The sequence below is a fragment of the Perognathus longimembris genome, chromosome 21, assembly GCF_023159225.1.
Source record: "Perognathus longimembris pacificus isolate PPM17 chromosome 21, ASM2315922v1, whole genome shotgun sequence".
Taxonomy (NCBI): Eukaryota; Metazoa; Chordata; class Mammalia; order Rodentia; family Heteromyidae; genus Perognathus; species Perognathus longimembris.
Window position 1 is genome coordinate 22,830,961 of NC_063181.1, and position 21,217 is coordinate 22,852,177.

The 21,217-nt window shown below is 36.8% G+C and overlaps 1 protein-coding gene across 4 annotated transcripts in view; it reads left to right on the forward strand.

Annotated features, from left to right (window-relative positions):
- Tenm3 (teneurin transmembrane protein 3) overlaps positions 1-21,217 on the forward strand; it is a 585,882-nt gene that overhangs the window by 177,286 nt on the left and 387,379 nt on the right. For 2 of the 4 annotated variants that reach the window (XM_048330895.1, XM_048330894.1), the window contains one exon: positions 8,557-8,835. The exons of the other annotated variants lie outside the window; for them this stretch is intronic. In XM_048330895.1, the coding sequence (XP_048186852.1) occupies positions 8,557-8,835 (279 nt within the window). The remainder of the gene's footprint in view (positions 1-8,556; positions 8,836-21,217) is intronic. 4 annotated transcript variants of the gene reach the window in all.

Here is a 21,217-nt window from a genome sequence, read left to right on the forward strand (position 1 = left end):
CAGATAAACTTTATACAAGACAAAGGGTATAGAAATCAAAACAGTGACAACAGGAAATAAACCAAAAGTGGGAAAAAGAAAAAATAAATAATTGCAGACAGTACATGAAAAGAAAAACCACTTCTTTCCTTTTCTTGCAGTTCATTTCGATAAGCATCATTTCATCTGCACATACCTAATGAGCTATTGTGATGAGAGCACCTACTTTTTGTGACCCTTTTTGGGAAAAGGAATTCTAGTTCTTATGACTCACTTCAGGGAAGGAGAACAGAGGAAGGGCAGAGAGACTGCTTCTGAGGATTTTCCATTCTTTTTCAGTTCTAAATATTCAGCATATCAAAGTGTCATACTTTAGGGGAGGGTCTTTTTCTTTTCTGAACCCCACTATCAATACGTAGTTTGGGATTTTTTTTGTGTGTGGGGGAATCATATTCTTCTTTTTTTTTTTTTTTTTGGCCAGTCGTGGGCCTTGGACTCAGGGCCTGAGCACTGTCCCTGGCTTCTTCCCGCTCAAGGCTAGCACTCTGCCACTTGAGCCACAGCGCCGCTTCTGGCCGTTTTCTGTATATGTGGTGCTGGGGAATTGAACCTAGGGCCTCGTGTATCCGAGGCAGGCACTCTTGCCACTAGGCTATATCCCCAGCCCGGGAATCATATTCTTGTTCAGCTTTTTCACTCAAGGTTGAGCCACACTTTTAGTTCTAATTCTCTTAAAAGTTTAATTGGAAAGAAGTATTTTAGAGATTTGTCTAGCCAGATTGACTTTGAAGCAAAGGTCTCATATCTCATCTTCCTGATCTATGACTGTATCAATGAGTCATCAGCACTCAGCTGGATATGGGATATGAATAATATCTTAGTATTTAATAAGTAGGTGAAATATTTGCATTTTATGTATAGCATGAAATGCAATGGGAAGGTTCAGCTACTTAATGTTAATTTTTTATGTTCCTTTAAAATTATTTTTGGTATACAAAATATTTTTGGTATACAAAGTAGTTGTCATTTAACAAAGCAGTTTATTAATGCAATGTGTCTTTTTTTTTTTACAAATTTTTATTATCAAACTGATGTACAGAGAGGTTACAGTTTCATATGTTAGGCATTGGATACATTACTTGTACTGTTTGTTACGTGCAATGTGTCTGGATCAATGTTTTCCAATGTGTTTTTATATAAGGCCTTGTAAGTCAAGATTTATATCTTTGTTCAAATTCCTATTGAGGGTCCAATAATTGGTGATATCCTCTACTTGTGACGGATTTAACAAGATAATGTTTAAACATTCACTAAAAATAAACTATATACTCACAAGTAAAGCTACAAATTTTATGTCCACTGCTGTGTGATCTTCTCATCATTTTGCAAAAGCAGCCAAGAAGGGAAACCTAGGAAGAGGTGGGCATGCCTGTTCCACACGCTCTGCTAAGATGTGTTGCATTTGTGTAATGTTGGGCTCATGAAGGAATGACACTCCATGCCTGAGTGTAAACAGTTTCATTCAAGCAAATAACAATGGAGGAAAAGAATTAACAAAACTCAATTTTTCTTTTTGTGCATTCTATTTATATTACTACATCTGCCACTTTTTTTAAATGTGTATGGGGCAATAGTAAAGTTTAGACTCAAACTTGGTAGGCAGATGCTCTGTTACTTGAGCCACCTCCTAAATCTAGTTAGTTTCTCTGTTTCATGCTGGAGCCAACCTTAGGTCATGGTCCTTCTAGCTATGCCTCCTGTGTAGCTAGGATTATGGACACAAGCCACCATGCCTAGTTTATTTGTGGAGAGGAGTCTGACTAAATTTTTTGCCTGCACTGGCTTCAAACAACCATCCTCCCAGCCTTTACCTACTGAGTAGCTGGGATTGCAGCTATGAGCCACTGAACTCAACTTCATCTGTCCATTTGTTATATTTGAATTTTGTAGAAAAAATAGGAGACAGTTTCTCCTTTAAAACAATATATGTTGGATGCAGGTAAAAAGAGGGATAGACTTGGAAGAAAAATGATAGCCTTAAACGTTCCACAACTTCATCCCTTTGAAATAAAGAAACAATGGCTTTTAAAATACAGCGTTTCCAAGAAAACATAATGTTCAATATTACAATTCTAATTGTTGCATAAGGCTTTTATACAGCAAATTAAGAAAATACACTTTCAGAAATAAAATAGGCCTGGATTATTTCTTGTTAATAGGTTTCTTGAGTTATTTTTTCTTATACTTTTTGGGGCAGAGCCTCACTATGTAGCTGAAACTGCTTGGGAACTCTTGATCGTCCTACCTCGGCCTCCTGCTATTATGTGAAGTAATTATCATGAAAACAAATCAAAAGCTTTAAAATAGAAAATAATGGATTTCCCTCACAACCTCTTCTAAGGTTTATTCATGGTTAAACTATAAGTACTTATATAATTTTTCTGTTTACTTTTATACTCTATTTTGCTCCTTTTATTCCTTGCAACGCATTGTTTTAAATTACCTGTAATTTTTCATTCTTATGGGGTTGAGTCTAGAGTGGTAAAACAAACACTTGCCTATTGAGTGAGAGGATGCAAGTTCAACCCCTAATTTCACAAAACAACAAAATCATGCCTTCAGCAATTACATAATCTGCTACTTCTATTCCTTACTTTCCCAAAGTGGTATCATACCATACACACTCTTCTGCAACTTACATTTTATTAAATAAACCTATAATTCTTAAAATAGTCAGCTCTCCAGATCTGACATCCAAACTCATTCTTTATGCTAGCCACATTCCATAGCACGGATGTAGGCCTTATTCCATTCTAGGAAACATTTGGGTCATTTAAATTTTCTGCAACAATGATGTAATAAATACTTTTTGCAGTGTATATTTAGGATCAAGTCATTTTGTTTGGATAAAATATAGCCTCAAGGATAAATAATCAGAGCTAAAAATGTATAAAAGTGGACACTGATTTTTTGGAGGGTTTTGGTGGGTTTTTTTTTTTTTTTTTGCTGTTATTGTTTGTACTCCTCCCTTAGATTCAATACCAATGGCCTCTATTGCAAACACTGATTACAAATTACAGAATGACTTGCAATGTGGTAAAGAAGAGAACCAATAGATAATAACAAGTATTGGTGGATGAAGTGACTGGAATCCGTAGACACTGCTCATGAGAACAGCGTGGAGCATGTTATGTGGAAGGCAGTCTGATAGTTAGGCAAAAGGTTAAACATAGGCAAAGGTTAAACCTATTGTTTAGCCAATAGTTTAAGCATATGATTGAGCAAGTCTTCTAGATATATACTCCCATTCCAAGGAAAACATATCCATACAAAACCACCAACAGAAATGATCCTAGCAGCATTTTCATAAAAGCCACAAAGTAGAAATTACCCAAGTATCCATAAACTAATAAATAAATAATGAAAGATAGTATATCCATAAGCTAAAATATTCAGCCATTAAATAGTGGAGTACTGCCACATGCTATGACAATCCTGAACTTTGAAAACATTGTACTGAGTGAATGATGATGTATTTATTGTAGAATGTTTATAATATCCAAAATTACAACCTACAGAAGATAAATAAATCAGTGGTCATCAAGGGTTGAGAAACAGAGAAAGTAACTGGTAAACTGGACAGATCTGATTATTATTAACATATATTCTTTTAGGGGGGTAATAAAAATATTCTAAAATTTATTGTGATCATAGTTATGAAACACTGAATATATTAAAAACAATTGATGGTATACTTTAATGGATACATTGCATGTTATATAAGTTATATCTCAATCATGCCATTCAGTAATAAAAAGAAAAAAAATCAGCCTGGCTCTGCTGGTGCAGGTCTGTAATCATAGCTACTCAGGAGGCTGAGCTCTGAGGACTGTGGTTTCAAGTTAGCTTCTTAACTCCAATTAAGCAGCAAAAAGCCAGACGTTAGAGCTGTGGCTCAAGTGGTAGAGTGCTAGCCTTGAATACAAAAGCCCAGGAAAGTGCCTGGTCTCTGAGTTCAACCCCCAGAACTGGCACCAAAAATTATTTTAAAAATCAAGGAAGAAAGAAATACTAAACATCAGAGAGTCTAAACATCATAGAGGGGAAAGAGTACCCTACACTCTGAATATGTTACCTCACTTATTTTTCTTTCCAACTCACACAGGAGACATTATTTGTCTCTATTGGCAGTCACTCAGGTGGCAGCCTTGCCTCCCTCCCGTCTGGGTATGATGTGAGGTAGCTGTGTCCCACTTCTCCGATCGCCTTCATTTATTTAGGGGATAGTGTGTTTTGTGCTAACCTCATTGGAAGTATTTGTTCTTGACCATCTTTTCTATTTTGTCATATATATGATGCATTTTTTGCGTAAACTTTAAAAATTGATACAATCTGCCTAACTTGTGTTTATTTGGCTTTTCTTTTAGAGAATTTCAAATTTATGAGAGTCATAAAACAAAAATGCTTAATCAGATTCAAGATAACCCTGCATTTTAATCACAGTGCAGTCTACCCTTAGGTATACCTCATTCTTGTTAAGATTTATTGTTTTGGTACTGTTTCAAATTATAATGGGAAACTCTACTATTGGCTTTGCTGGTCAAGGTTACCAAAATTCAGAATACAGGAGATAAGTACTTACTTACTAATCTTAGCCAAACAGAATTAATATTAAGACATGGAAGGTCAAAAATGCATGTCAGATAATGCTATTTAAACTATTGCAAAGAACATATAGTTTTTCGAAGGAAAAGTGGAAAGTAAGAAGAAAAAAACCCGCACTATTAGATCCTGAACCTGACTCTAAGCAGAACTGGCAAGTAAGTGTGTAGCCTGGTCCTAAGAGTAGCTTTCCAAACTTGTTTACTGCTCTATATTGCCTAAGAGGCCTTCCTAAAATCGCCTCTCTCACCTCTTTTGTTCTTATGCACATCTCTTGTTCAAGTCAAGAAATTTTCTTCTCTCCATCTTTTGTATTTGCCCAAGCCACATATGTTTTTCATTAGTATAATCTTACTAAACATCGCTAGGTCATGGGGAGTGATACAATAGAGTAAATTGTTCTCATTTAATTGCTAGATCTCCGCGAGGAAATTTGTGTTAAAACAAGGGATCTTAAAATGGCACCTATAATCAGAGCTACTTGGGAGGCTGAGAAATAGAGGATGGTGGTCTGAGGCCAGCCCTGGCAGAAAAATTCATGAGAGCTCCCTTTCTCAACCTATAAATGCAGTGGCTCCAGACTGTCATCCTAAGCTACATGGGAAGCTGAGATAGGAAAGGTCTAGGTTCCAGGCCAGCCTACACAGAAAAAGTCTATCAGATTCTGTCTCCACAGAGGGAAGCTGGATGTTACAATATAGATCTGTGATCCCAGCAATGAAGGGAAACTTAAGTATGGAGAGTAAATGACTCAGGCCTTTGCCCCGGTAGGAAGTAATACCTTACTCTAAACGTCACCAGGGAAAATCAGGGCTGGAGGCATGGCTCAGCCTCGCATGCTCAAGGCCCTTCTGAGTCCAAACCTCAGACTGCCAAAGGTCAGAGTTTCCTAAACTAAAAAGTCCTAACCAGAGAAGAGAATGAACAGCCATGTAAAGGGTGGAGGCAGGTATTTTTAGAGGAAGGTAATGACTTAAGTAACAGATAACTTTGTGGTGATGTGGCAAGTGATATGAAAATGAATCTTTCCTCACTATTAAATGATATACTTCTCTGTGGTTATTAATTACATTTGTACAAAAAAATAAATAGCTTATTTATTTTTAAGGCACTTGCCCACACTTATGTAAACAATCCTTTGGGATAGGGGGATGGCTCAAGCAGTAGAGCGCTTGGCTAATTAGCAGGGGGCCTTGGATTCTATCCCCAGTACCACAAATAAATAATGATAATAATTTAAGAAACCGACACAAGCCATTTCTTAAACCAAGTCATGATAGCCCTGAAAGATGAAAAATAATAGCCAAGTTATATGGTCCAAGCTAGTGAGAGGCTGTGATGTGGGTCCATTTGAGGCCATGTTTAGTGTTCTTTCCTCCAAAACAAAAGTCAAGCTTTTAAACTCAGGAAAGAAGTCTGGCAAGTGTGCTCCTGCAGGTGTGTTGCTTTCCGGTTTGAATTTCACAAGAACCCTAAAGAGAGTTGAGTTCTTGAGAGCTGCTGACAGGACAGGGTCAGAGTTTCTGGAGTTTTGAGGATATTGCGCTATTTAGCTGAAAAGTAAGCTGTGTTTACATACCTGGAAAGCAGACAGGCTGTAACCCCTAGGTTTCTACATCAAAATGGCCGTAGGGGGGGACATGTCAATAGCTTGCGAAGTGTTTCAAGTTACAGTTCAGGGATTAGAAAGAACATTTATTCCTATCTTCTTTAACTTTTCTCTTTTGAGTCTGGTATGTAAATATGGACATCTGTCAAAATAGGAGAGAAGTGTGCATTCTTCTTTTGAAAACTTCTGCATGTGGCATAGTAATACTTTAAGTTTTTAGAGCCCTCCCATATTTTTAATGTGACATGTAAAGAGCAGCGAGTAAACTCTTGCACAGTAATTCCACTAGCTTCCACTATGACATTACCCTTATTTAGCTTTGTCTTTCAGAAATAAAATCCATAGTTTTTTTTTTTTTTTTTTTGGCCAGTCCTGGGCCTTGGACTCAGGGCCTAAGCACTGTCCCTGGCTTCTTCCCGCTCAAGGCTAGCACTCTGCCACTTGAGCCACAGCGCCGCTTCTGGCCGTTTTCTGTATATGTGGTGCTGGGGAATCGAACCTAGGGCCTCGTGTATCCGAGGCAGGCACTCTTGCCACTAGGCTATATCCTCAGCCCCATAGTTTTTTAATCTAACAACGTTGCTGCCTTTTTTATAGTCCAGAGGGAAGAAATTTTTCCTTGTTTTATTTTTTGTTGGAGATCCTTTTGGTTCTGATAGGTATTCCCATCTTCCTGATAAGCACAGTTTGATTTGCCACTAATTGTACCAACCTATTTTCATTATTTATGAGTGTCATTGGGAAGTCTGACTGAGATAAGGCTGATTTCAACTTCTGATACAACCACAGCAATAAAGCAATTAACCACACTACTTAACATGTACTGAGGCCTGGATAGGGTAAATACCTTCACAACAAAATATCTACAATATTGGATATCATGTTTCATTGATCTTATACAAGATTCAGCATATTATTTTATCACAATTTATTATAATACCCTTTTTAAAAAATTACAGTTTTTCATATTAGCAATTAACTTTAAATTGCTCACGAATATAAGAAATAGGCAAGTTATAATGATGAGCTATGTAAATGCCTCATTTTCTTAAAAGGTTGGCTTAAGTAGTTACCTGTAAATCAGTCTTTGCATAACATTATTCCCTCTATATACTTGATTCAGGTTGCTACCTAAATCTCAGACTCTGCCATGGTTGGACAATAGATAAGAAATTAGAAAGCCATATATCTGCATCCTCCAAGCAAACATTTTTCTCACCTCTTCTCACCCATATAAAACAAATGTGAGACTCCAACAATAAGCACAGGTTGCAGAAGTCATTAATAACAACCGTCATTTTCAAGTGTCATCTAATTTAAACACTGTTGCTTTAAGTTATTGCAGTGTCGGGAGTTCCACTATGCTCAATTTATTAGTAAAGGCCTGTAGAGTTCACAGCCATTTATTTTTCAGGGAACTTGATTTCATCATTAATTTTTAAATACATCAGACTCCCACTGTATTTTTAGAGTGCACTTTATTTACAAAAATTGGTTTACTCTGATCAATACAGAGGTTTCCAGGTGTTCATTACAGTGAAAAGTACAGAAAGTTAAAGGTAATTCGAAGTATGCTGCAATTTTTCACGATATTACAGTAGAAACTTAAATGTGTAACACACACAGAGTACATGTTTACATTGTTTGCTGAAAGTAAAAAATAAAACAAAAAAGTAAATAATAAACACTAAAACAAAAAATAAAAATTCTCTTGATTTTTAAAAATTAATGGCATTCATATTTAGCATTTATGTGGAGATTATTTATTTACATTGAAATACAACTCATTTCAATGTTTCACCATATTTGCATCCAATCACTTATTCTTAAAGGACACCTTATTTATTTTTCTCCCAAAGAGTGACATCTGGGTAGGAAAATCTCATATCTGAACACTGGAACCAGATCACAGGACACAGTTTTGACCATCACTATTTGCCTTACAAGTCTGCTCAACACAATTTTGCCAGTAGTAATGAATCCTTTCACTGGGTTAGTGTTCATGGTCTGGCCACTGGGCCATCTCACGGGAAGGGCCAATGGATTTAGACAGTTGACAGAGGATCTCTGAGCCAGGGGCCCCTCATTCAGTATTGGGACTCCCCTCCCCTCCCATAATTGCATAATTTGAGCAGATGTCATGTGAAGCTCATGTCAGCACCTGATGCTGACAGTGAGTAGGCTTGAATGTTTGAGTATTTGTTTCAGGGAGATTTTCTTTAACAAGTAATCATAATAAAAACAACTAAACTACAGCTAACACTAATGATATACTCACTAGTTGTTCTTTTTCTCCCCCTAATCAGGACAGAATTTTACCCTAAGGCAGTTAGGAGTTTGTGAACCAGCAACTCGAAGAGGACTGGCCTTTTGTGCGGAAATGGGGCTCCCTCACAGAGGTTACTCTATCAGTGCAGGGTCAGATGCTGATACTGAAAATGAAGCAGTGATGTCCCCAGAGCATGCCATGAGACTTTGGGGCAGGGGGGTCAAATCAGGCCGCAGCTCCTGCCTGTCAAGTCGGTCCAACTCAGCCCTCACCCTGACCGACACCGAGCACGAGAACAAGTCCGACAGTGACACTGGTGAGTTTCTTTGTTTTTCTTTCTTTCCTTCTCCTTCTTTCCCTTCCTTCCTTCCTTCCTTCCTTCCTTCCTTCCTTCCTTCCTTCCTTCTTTCCTTCCTTCCTTCCTTTCTATTTACTGTATTAGCATTCAGTGCCTCTGTTTTGGTCAGCTATGGTTTGTGTTTTCCTTTTTGCTTCCTCCCATCTTTCTTTCTTCTTTTGTTTTAATGCAGTAGAACCCAAGAAATGCCCTTGAATATATTTTTTTTCTCCTAGGAAGGAAAAAAAATCAATATTTGACATCAGGTGGTTAAATTATGCAAGCAGTCTATGAAGTGTTAGCTATAGTTTTGAAAAACACTTTAATCAGGTACAGACAAAAAGAGAGACAAGATTAGAAAAGGAGAGAAAAGATTTGACTGATCTTGGACTATGTCACCTGTTAGCCTCAGTGGAGTATCAGACCAAGTGTTGATAAAGTTTACCCCAGAGCCAGCTTGCAATCAAAGATGTCTTTGTAGATTCCTCTTGAAAAATATCTTAAAGAAGCTTTGGAATCTTAGAACGGATGAGTAAGCACACAGAATAGATTATTAACAAGGCTCAAGTGATTGAAGAACAAATTTGATCATGCTTTAAACTTTGGCGTTGATGAGAGCGATTGAAAGTTTGGTAAAGAAGGGGGAGGGTAGCCTTTGATGTGCTTTGGGAACTGGGTGACTATGCAATTAAACCCACACTCAAAAACTGGATTTAAGGATAACCAACCAGCAGCTTCACATATTGTAAGAGCAATGGCACAGTCAATGACTAGCACTTCTGTCCGATTGCCAGTGCAGAAATGAGATTTAAAAAGTTAATTTGTATGCAATAATAAATTCAAAAGGAACCTTAATTTTCAGTCAGTGTTGTTCTTAGGACAAAATGGAACATCAGCACCAACTTTCCAGAAAACAACCAAAACATTTCTCCTTTAGGTTTTAATATTACTTACTGTTCCAGCCTGGTTTATTAATGCTATGTGTATCTAATGCATCACAAAGCAAAGGAAAATTTAAAGTAGAAGAATCACATGACATGTGAAAAGAAAGATGGTGGTTTTCTTAATCATATCCTGTTGTTATTTACTAAACAACTTTGTCTGCTTTACTTTGTAATAGGCTTGCAGATCTAAGGTTAGTTTGCAGTTGCCACTAAGTCATAGCATGGTATGATATGTAGGGGTTTCCTAGTGCTTAGTAGGTACTTACTATTTATGGAGCATGAAAGTCTAATTTAAACCACTGGGATACTTTAGTGCATTAAACTCAACTCAAGATCAATTAACGCATATTATTCCATATTTTCATTTTGGAAGTGTAGTTTTTGGTGGAAGTTGGCTTAATCTCAGCCCCAAATAAGAACAAGAAGAGTTCTGTTGGACAAAATGAAGCTTGCAGTCTGGCTGCCAACATTTCCTTCAGCTAATCCATTAACCTCAGTAAATCCTATGTTTATAGCAGTTTTCATGGAAGATTCAGAAGTCATTAACCTTAACTGCTTACAGTGTGGTATAAATATGAGTCCTATCTATTCACTCTGCATAATACACCTTGAACAATTGCAGGTGCATGGGGTTATTCAAATAGTGCATTCTATTTTGCTAAAATATACAAAACATAAATAAAAAAGAGGATGCAGCAGAATATTGAACTTGGTTCTGATTACTTGCATCCTACTTCATTCATGTAATTATTCATTCATTTAATTATTTTTCACAGTGGGTCAATATGCTGTTTCCACCCAAAATTTTTGTAGCATATATTTTCTCTATTTAATGCAAATATTTCTTGCAATTGTAACTATGTTGATAAGATATACATTAATTTAATCATTTTTAAAATTCTTTTAAAACTCTCATGGTAAATTCCCAACATGTACCATTACTTTCTTTTTTTCTTCCAGAAAATGCAAGACAAACTTTGTGATCTTTAGTTAGCTGTATATAACACCTAAAGCATTGAGAAGAGAGGAGTAAGATGTGAGTTTCTCATGCCACTGCCTGTTTCCATCTGCATTATTATTGGATTATTATTAACTAGAGGAGGACTTTCTTTCCCTGCTAATCTCCTAGACCTTGCCTATACAGTGGGGGAAAGGCAAGAGAAGTCACACCCTTGTATTTCTTCTCAGGGTGGAAATGAAGGAGAATGTAGACAGACAAATAAGGAGACAAAGGGCAAAGAATAGGAGAGAGGAGAGGGAGGAAGGGGAGGAAAAAACATTATTTTCAAAGCATTATTGAAAGTAAACAGATCAATTAATCATAGAGTATAATACTTCAAAAGCTGTGTTTTTTTTGAGCTAGCCACTTACACTTGTGCACTTGTGTTTGCTCTTTTCTCAAGGTTTGTTTTTTTTTGTTATTAAAAAAAAAAACATTTTGATGCTCTTAAGAATTCCCTGTGGGGTCAGTTTAAGAGAGAAAACCAGAGGAAGTAAAACAGAGTTTTTAATATGTATGTCCATAGGAAAATCTCTGATTAATTTTATTACTATGAAATTTCAGTGATTATTCACAAAGGTCAAAGATTCATTAAAATAATTCATTTAAGAGCTGAGGAAACACAGTTTTGAGCAGATCCTAGAATTTTGCATGGTAGAATTAAGTAAGGGCTTCATCAATTTATTTATTCCTGGGTTATAGTAAGAACTCAAATTTACAGTTATATAAAAGTTTGTCTAGCATCTTTATAACTAATATCCTCAAGTCATATTTTATTTTTATTACTACATTTAGTCAGATATTTTGATAACTATATAATTCAGTTCTGTTCTCCTTATGTATTTTAAGTTACTCTAACATTGAACCAGTATTAATTTTCCACTCACATTTTCCTTTGAATTCTTAATGTTTTTATGGCCTCATCTTATTTATTTGTTATTGTCTTGAAATGTTTCTTTGGAAACCTTTTTGTACCAGCAAAGGTTGAAACAGGAAGGATGGGATAATGTAACTCAACAAAATAAAGCTAAATAAGAACCAGGCGCCGATTTATTTTTATTCAGGAAGTTTCCACTGACTGTGTTTTATCATTCAGAATAACTAAATGGGGCCATTTTCCCCAGGAAAAAGATGTGATTCAACATTTGTAAAATGATTCAAACAGAACATCTGATATTCTACTTCTAATTCCAAAGAAGGATTTAGTCACTATAAGAAATTAGATTTTATTTATTTCTTGATACAGAGGCCAACAGTTCAAGTGAAGAAGGTGCTAGAACTGCTGTGTGGCTAATGAAATCTTGGCCAGCATATCCCAGGGGAGTAAAGGAACATTTGGGCCATGCCACACATACACATATCTTCATGTTGGCAGACATTCAAAACAAGTGATAACACCCATTATTTTACAAACTAACTTTTTACCAACTATGATAATTTGAAGTTAAAAAGAATTTGGACAAAACAAAATATAAAGTGTATTTAGTTTCTTATAGAATTCCAAATTAAGATTATGGTCACCTGCCATACATCGGGCAAATACTTAGGGGTCATGCCTTGATGCATGGTATCATGTGTGCATGCATGGTATTGAAAGATGACAAAATAATATGATAGAGAACCCAAATCAAAGGTAAAGTTACCAGTATGTTCTGCATAATTTTAGGCCTCTGATGTATGCTTAAAAGCCCCTTAAAAGACTGAATTCCCACTACCCAGCTTTGCAAGTAATCTGATCTGGATTCTGAATATCTATTTGAATGTCAGGAACAAAGAATTCCTTACTTCCTCAAAGCATTAATCTTTAAGACTTAAAAAAAATGTTTGCATGGGTGTCATTTCTCAGAAGCATCTTGCTCTTTGTCATTTAGCAGTTGACATCACAAAAGGTGTCTGTATTCAGAACCATAGGGGTCAGTGCTCAAAGGAGTGTAGCCTTTGCCTCCTGGCCTGTTACTTTGTAAATTGAACTTCATTTCAAAAGTGTGGGTGTTCTCTCTTATTGAGGGTCTCTCACCTTGCTCCTTTCCTCTGTTTTCTTTACCCTGTCATTGTACTTGGAAGAAAATTAACATTGATCAGCAAAGATGAGCTTTGATGTCAGGCAGGGTAGGAGAGGTTGATACTGCCATTCTATCTCAGTATGGCTCAGTGGTCTCAAGAGCCTTCATTGAGGACACTAGTTGAAAAGTGGTGTCCAGGGTCACTTGGTTTTTACCTCCCCAGATATGACCTTGGACCAGTAATGTCCTCTTCCTATTGTGGATTTTCTACTGGAAAAGTAGAGAGAGCAGTAAATATTATTGCCCATCAAGATAGGGCTATGGTGAAGATTAATGGAGTTGAAGTGTGCAGAGTATACCAGCTCTCCTGGTATCTGGAGAGCTGTAAGTGACCAGGTGCCTTCATTATTATTGGTAAATGTAGAATACTATATCCTTGAATGATGATAAAGATAAATAAATACCAGTGCCCAGTCTAGTTTGGGCTCTTTATTTCCCTTTGCACTTGTGCTACCTCTGTTCATACCTCTTCTCAGTCCAGTCTTGGTAAGAAGAGGGAAAAATGGGCTTTCTCAGAAAATACATTGGTAATGTACATAGTCTAGAATTTCGGTCACAAGGTATTGACTCTCTTATTTTCCTCCCCAAACCCACATCCTTTTTAATGTACTGTAATTAAATGAACAGGCACGGAATAGTGCTGATAATTAGTCTGACGGCTGCAGACTTCAAAGACTTTAGCATGCGCCTTCTCCTCCTGGCCAAAGGAAATTTCAAAAGTAGTATTTCCCTGAAAGGCATGTTACTTAGACAGCCAGTCAATTAAAAGGCAATTTAAGTGATGCTCGTCAGTTCACATAATAAAATAAATCATTCCCATAAGACTTGAGTTCTCATCTGGGGTCTTTGCAATGTACCTGATGTAGGACCCCACTAATGCTACACTAATTGTGCATGATACAGAAGTATTAAGGGATAATTTGGCTAACCTAAAGGGTATAACATTCAACTTCAGTCTTTTAATTTTTTTTGGATTTATTTATTTCTTTATTGTCAAAGTGATGTACAGAGGGGTTACAGTCTCATACGTAAAGCAGTGCATACATTTCTTATCCAACTTGTGCTGGGAATATGGCCTAGTGGTAGAGTGCTTGCCTAGCAAAAGAATTTTTTTTTATGTAGAAGATGCTTGCTTTGTACAGCAAAAACAATTTTCAAGAAATCAATTTTACTTGTCTTATGAAATAGGCATCTTAAAAGTAGACTTTCAGGGCTGGGGATATGGCCTAGTGGCAAGAGTGCCTGCCTCGGATACACGAGGCCCCTAGGTTCGATTCCCCAGCACCACATATACAGAAAACCGCCAGAAGCGGTGCTGTGGCTCAAGCAGCAGAGTGCTAGCCTTGAGCGGGAAGAAGCCAGGGACAGTGCTCAGGCCCTGAGTCCAAGGCCCAGGACTGGCAAAAAAAAAAAAAAAAAAAAAAAAAAAAAAAAAAAAAAAAGTAGACTTTCACATACGATTACTGGAACTAGGGAAGGGAAGAGAACATCAAAATGGGAGATAGAGGGTAAACTAAACTGTACAACTCAGGGGGTGGGGGAGTTGGAGAGGAGGGAAAGTGGGAGAAAAATGAAGGTAACAAGTTTGATAAGAAATGTACTCACTGTCTTAACATATGAAACTGTAACCCCTCTGCACATCACTTTGACAATAAATAATTTTTAAGTAGTACAACCAAAAAAAAGTGGACTTTCCATATGGAGAGACCATGTGGTCTAAAAGTTTAAGTTATTGCAATTTAAGAAGGACACAGCTCTGTCCCTTAAACCAATCTGATAAACTGTTGTGAACAGTACCGTTTACATCAGGTTCTCACCAGAGAACCTAGGCTATTTTGCCACCCCAAATACCATGTCTGGTAGAATATGTTCTCTGGAGGTATGGGTGCTGCAATTTCTTCTCTTTCTGAACAGTCAGATATAGGTGAGAGGGATAAATGGAAGAGCTATTCCATTACAAATTAAATTCTAGAAGGGTCTAGGAGAAACAGCTAGTAGCACAGGAGTACCTGGAGATGTCGGGATATGCAGTCCCTTTACACAAGGGGCTAACTAGTATTTTTGGATTTTTCAAAGAGAAATGTAGTAGTTTTCTTCATTCAGTTAATTCCACTCTTTCAACTTTATCTCCAAGCCTCCTTTAAAAGTTCTGGCATCATTTGCTGTTATAAACTATATTTAATGTTTTAGGTGCTCCAGTATGTAAAAAAATAGCCAAAGTAGTGGCTGTGCTTACTAAATCAAGCTCAGAGTTAAGGTGCTATATTGCAAAACACAGCCAAATTATTTCTAATACATACAAATAATTGTATTGCTTTGGTACATACAAATTCATGAATTCAGTTGCAACTTGTCACTCTGAGGAAAAAGCTACTTTTTCATTAAAGATGAAATATATTCATTTCATAGATATATACAATTTACTCTTAAGCATAGAAGTTAGGATTTAAATTTAAAGATTGGGGCAGCACTAGAGTTTGAACTTAGGGCCTAGCATTTATTTGTCAGATGTCTACAACTTTACACACATTCTCAGCCCTTTTTCCTCTGTTTTTCCCAGGGCTGATGTCAGACTGCTCCTCCTACCAATGCCTACTGCATGTCTGGTATCGCAGAGGTTGTTTTCTGTGTAACTACCACACTCACCTGGACTGTTGATTGAGATGAGAGCCCCACTAAGCTTTTTTGTCTCCGTTGTCCTTGAATCATGGTCTCCCTGATCTCTACCTTTCACATCGCTAGGATCATACTTATATGCCCACACACTATTATTTAGCATTATTAAATAGTACACATTATAACTTATAAAAACCCTACTGTCATTGCTATTGTTTAAGCATTTATATACATTTATGTATTTCCATCGTAAAAGGATTTTCAGCAAACTGATTTGTATACTATCACATGGAAAATGGTATTTCAGTTAAACTCGTCTTACATTCTAAATGTTTATTTTTTGTGTATGTCAGTAGTAGGGCTTGAACTCAGAGCATTCCACTCCTGCTCTTGCTCAGCTTATTTTTTTTTCTTGCCCAAGGAAAATACTCTATCAATTGAGCCATGCCTCTACTTCCTGTTTGTTGCTGATTAATTGGAGATAATGTTCTTCAGACTTTTTCCTGGGCTGGCTTTGAAACATGCGCCTCAGATCTCATCTTCTTGAGTAGATAGGGTTATGAGCATGAAACACTAGCATCCTACTCTTCTAAGTATTTTTTGCTGAAGTAGAATATAAGCTATCTCTGTTGAGATTCTGTCTATTCTCTTAAGTTGCAGAGCTGAAATTGAAGGGAAGTAATTATATGCACCTATCAAAATTGATGATGTATGCAATTTTGATTTTTGAATGTGTTTTTGATATCCTTGAAAAATCCCAGTAGCAGCAGTAAAACTGTTTTAATTAACGCATTGAACAACAGTGATTGCTGAATCAGATTTATTGATGTAATTATCACTGAAACAGAAAAAAATAAATGTTAAAGCCATAGAACCTTAGTTTATTTGCCATTCTGAGTGTACTCAAGTGTTTGGAAAGAAGCTAGCTGAATTTTTGTGTGCGGTATTTTAGAGAATAATTTTTATTAAGTTATAGTAATTTTGCTTATTAACATTACACACACATACAAATTTACATGTGAAAATCTTATACAATAGTTACTTAAGTTCTTTGAAAGACAGTTTCACTGTATTTAAATTTTCTTCTATTTACTGGTTGACTTCAGATTATCTTCTGTAATGACAGGACTATACATAAAATAAATGTAAAAGCTATTTGGATGGATACTGAAATGAGTTAGAAATGCATACCTACTTCAGGAAAGGGTAATTAAGAATGTCTGAGGGTTGTTACCTTGACTTAAGTATTATTTTAAGTCACATAGAAACTAAAAATTGAATAAAGTTTGGATGTGGCTTGTTGAATTGATTTTTTTGTTTAGTATAACAACCATGTCTTCATCCAATGAATAATAAATGCTGACTGTTGTACCAAGTGCTGGAAAACAAAATGTAATAAGATGTAGTTCCTGACCTCTAGAAACTCCCGGGCTAGTTGGAAAGATAGGTAAGTAGACAAGTAATTGGATTTTAATAGGGTAAGTGTTATTACAGCAAAATATGCAATGTCCATGTGAGCACCAGCAAACTGAAGATTTTAGGAAGAGGAGAGGAGAGAATATTATACAGAGGAGGAAGTAAGTGCTGCTGAAACAGAGGCCTCAGGCTCATACACACATTCAACACATGTGAGAGCCCTGGGGCTTTTCCTAAAGCCACAGGTCCATAACTTGGAGCTTCAAACATCTGAGCATTTAGATTGTACCAAGTTTTCCCTGTACATACTCAGAAGTCTTCTGTGGAGACATGGCCTGGTCACCATTGTGCTCACCTCTCCCAGTACCTGGGCCTGGGAACAAAGTTGTTGTTCAATGAGGAAGCAGTACACTTAGATACTAAGTTTTAGTTGTGGTTTGCTCCCCAAAGGTTCATTTTTGGGTAGGTTTGGCTCCAGTGTGGCCGTGTTGAGAGATGGTGGGTCCTGGAGGAAGGTGATTCAATCATAGAAGGCTCTACCCTCAGGAAGGATGGGTGCTACACTTAGTTCTCACGAGAGAAGCCTGTTTGAAATAAGGCCACACACTTGTGCCAACCTTCCTCCTGTGGATAGCTCCCTTTCTGCTTCTCTTCTCAATGTGTTTGTGTCAAGCGGTCCTCAAGGCAGTCTGCATCGATAGATGGCCATACCTTAGGCTTTTAGCCTTTGAAATAATGGGTTAAAAAACTTATTTTCTTTACAAGGTACTCAGCCTTAGGTATTTGGTTATAGAATATAAAATTCATTGGGAGGGAAGAGGGCCAGTGATGAAAGGGGTGACAATGATCAAGATACATTGTACAACTGACAGGTTGGCTTGTTCAACTACTTAAAGAAAATAAAAAAAGAACATAAAACTCACTAACATAGAGCTCAGACTTGGAAAAAGCTGGCCAATCAAGTGGTATTATAGTTACCAATGGGAGGGGGAAATATATATATATATATACACATATATATATGTGTATATATATATATATATGGTCAAGACCTAGGGAAGAAAGGAAACACTGCTCAGATCGCTAGAATTAAGATTTACTAGTTGGGTGCCAGTAGCACAGAGACTGAGATCTGAAGATCACAATTGGAAACCAGCAGGGGCAAGAAAGTCTTTGAGATTCTTATTGCTAGTTAAACCACAGAGAAAGGAAGTGGCCCTGTGGCTGAAGTGGTAGAAAGCTAGGCTTGAGCAAAAGGAGCTCAGGGACAGCAACCAGGTCCAGATTTTGAGCCTTGGGACTAGCAGGAAAAAAAAAAAGTTTTAGTGTTCAAATTCATTGCATAGGATCAAGAAGAAGGAAAAAACTTAAAAGCTCTATTTTCATGTCAGAGATGGTAGCATAAGCCTGTAATTCTAGCACTAGAAAGATAGAGGCATGAGGATTGCAAATATATGGCTAGTTAGAAACCTTATCGTAAAAAAAAAATCCCAAATAAAAACTTTAAAATAATTTTAAGTCCTACCTTATCTCATATAATAGAGTAGGCAAATGATGTAATAATTCAAGTTGAGGCTTAAATTATATTACTTCTTATGATATTAGTAATTCAGGCAGATGCTGTAGCTGACGCTTCTAATCCTAGCTAATCAGGAAGCTGAGATCTGAGGATTGTGGTTCTAAGCCACCCAAGGTAGGAAAATCCATGAGATTCCAGTTAACCATCAAAAAAGCCAGAATTGATGCTCTGGCTCAAGTGGGAGTACAGTAGCCGTGAGCAAAAAAGCTCATGGATTAGCCCTCAAGAATTGAGTTCAAGCCAGGAACAGCATTAAAAAAAAATTCAGACATGGTTCAGTTGTTTTGAGGTGTTTGTATCTAATCAGCACAATAATTAGGAAATTATATGCACACATATTCATATTTACACATATAAAACATATGTATGTATATGTGTGTATACATGTATACATATATAAATATATCAATCCAATTATGTTTCGAAGTATTTATTTAAACCAGAGACAAGATTCTCCAAACCCAAAGACTCCAAGGCAAATAAAAAGAGAAAAGAAGCAGTCTGAAGACAGAATCCTGAGTTCACCAATATTTAACACAAGTACATAGAAGAGGTGCCAAGGAAAGAAGTAAAGAGGGATTTCCCTTTAAGGCAAAAAGAAAACAGAATCAGCTTACAGACACTAAGGGACAGGATGTCATCAGAGAAATCAGCTTCTAAAAGTCTTTCTTAGTAAGTGTTAGAAGTTGTTCACTTTCTGTGTGGTGGGCGTGGCTAGAATGTGATAACAGCCAGTAGATATTTTTCTTTTCAGTGCTCCACTAATCAAGCATTAGGGTGCTAGGCTGGCCACTCTTGTGTAGTCAGGGGAGGAAGTTCTGACTTTGTGAAGCTTTAGCATCTTCTAAAGAAAAGGAAGGAGAAATGAACAGTGAAGATGAAGGAGAAGATTTAGGAGAAAATGGAACAGCACTGGACATGGATGTTATGGGGTTTGAGGGAGGAGATTCCACATCCCTCCAAGAGTCCACCACTTAGAGACAATCCCAAGTAAAAAGATGGATTTATTGAGGAAGCAAAAAGTGAACTGACCGGCCAGACTTGGGAGCTAACACTGTGACCTCTAACAGTCCTTGATCTGGGGTTTATGAAGGCAAAAACTTAGCACTAATGTAGGGACCTGACAGAGGGGGTAGAGCAAACAACAAACAAGTTAAGCAAGCCATTTACAGAGGCAGAATTTTGCAGTAAGGTTGACATAATATTTAACTTCATTTTAACAGTTGCTACCATGTTTCCCTAATCAAGATGGAGTCAGCTCGACTCCCTCCAAAAATGGAAAGGTCCTAGGAGCATACACGCTGCCCATTCTTCAAGACCTCTTATCTTTTCAGATACTTCCCTTCACAGTTTTGTGTTCATAATGAATTTGGTGTTTACTGTAGAAAAGGCTTACTTAAAAGACACATTTCTGTCTAATATCAACTAAAATCATACAAAATGTCAAGTCAATGTAGTAAAAATAGGTATTTGATGCAATTGAAACTCCATGTTCTAGAAACATTTAAGTACACTCTTATCTAAAATTAATATTTTATTTAAAACAGTTCAATACAACTGTTAAACTATACTTATACATCCAGAGTCTACTGGAAGTTACTGGTTTTGGAGTCTGAACTTCAGGATTGTGACTCCAAGAGACACTTGTTTATTTCCTTTTCTTATCCATATGTATGTATTTATGTATGCATATGTGTGTATATATATATATAATATATATGAGAAAAAGAAAAATAGGGATAAGGATATATAGACAGAATTATAAAATACCTAAATGTATGTGTTTGTATATATTTACAATCTGTGTCTGTATATGTATGGTATTTTTGCCCTAGGTTTAAATTAATAGCTGGAAAATAAGTGTTTGTACCTTAGCAACTGCCATATGGCTTTGTACTATTTTAAATGCTTTATTTTGCTTAAAAACAAAGTGCACATTTATAAACATAAAATTACAGGATCCCATTTTAAAGGAGTACTCCTAAGAAAGTATCAAAATTATCTATCTATCTATCATCTATCTATCTATCTATCTATCTATCTATCTATCTATCTATCTATCTATCTATCTATACTCACACCTGGAATCCTAGCTATGCAGGGGGCTGGGATCTAAGGATCACAGTCTCTCTCTCTCTCTCTCTCTCTCTCTCTCTCTCTCTCTCTCTCTCTCTCTCTCTCTCTCTCTCTCTCGACCATAATACTGAGGTACAAATGATATGTTGAAAGGAAATAGACACAGTCTATGAAAAGCCAAACTGGTAGTTGGTGTTTGTATATTACAGATTTGAAAATTGGTGACTTTGTAAAACAATTCTTTGGACTAAATCAATCAGGATGAAATAGTCTTGCCTTTCCAACTAGTTTCCATAAGAGTGATAAAGCTCAGAAAGGGAGATCTTAAACTTTTGACATCTGGCAGGTAGAGACTCCTGGGGAATGTGCAGGTGCTGGAATGTCAGCTGCTTCGGAGAACAATGGTAGACATTTCCTTATGATGGACTGTCCCATCTGCTGTGGCTGGAGTGCACACCATGCTTACAGGTGAACCATATTTAAATGAGCCTATATAGAATTTGAGGCTTCAGAAAATTACTAGAATTTTCAAATCATTTGTAATGTACTGTTGTAGTAACCCAAGTAAAATGAATGCATATGGAAGACCTGATACTAGTGGAACTTGGGAGTGGGACACAGTGGCTCATGTCTGTTATCCTAGCAACTCAGGATGTTCAGATGCAGA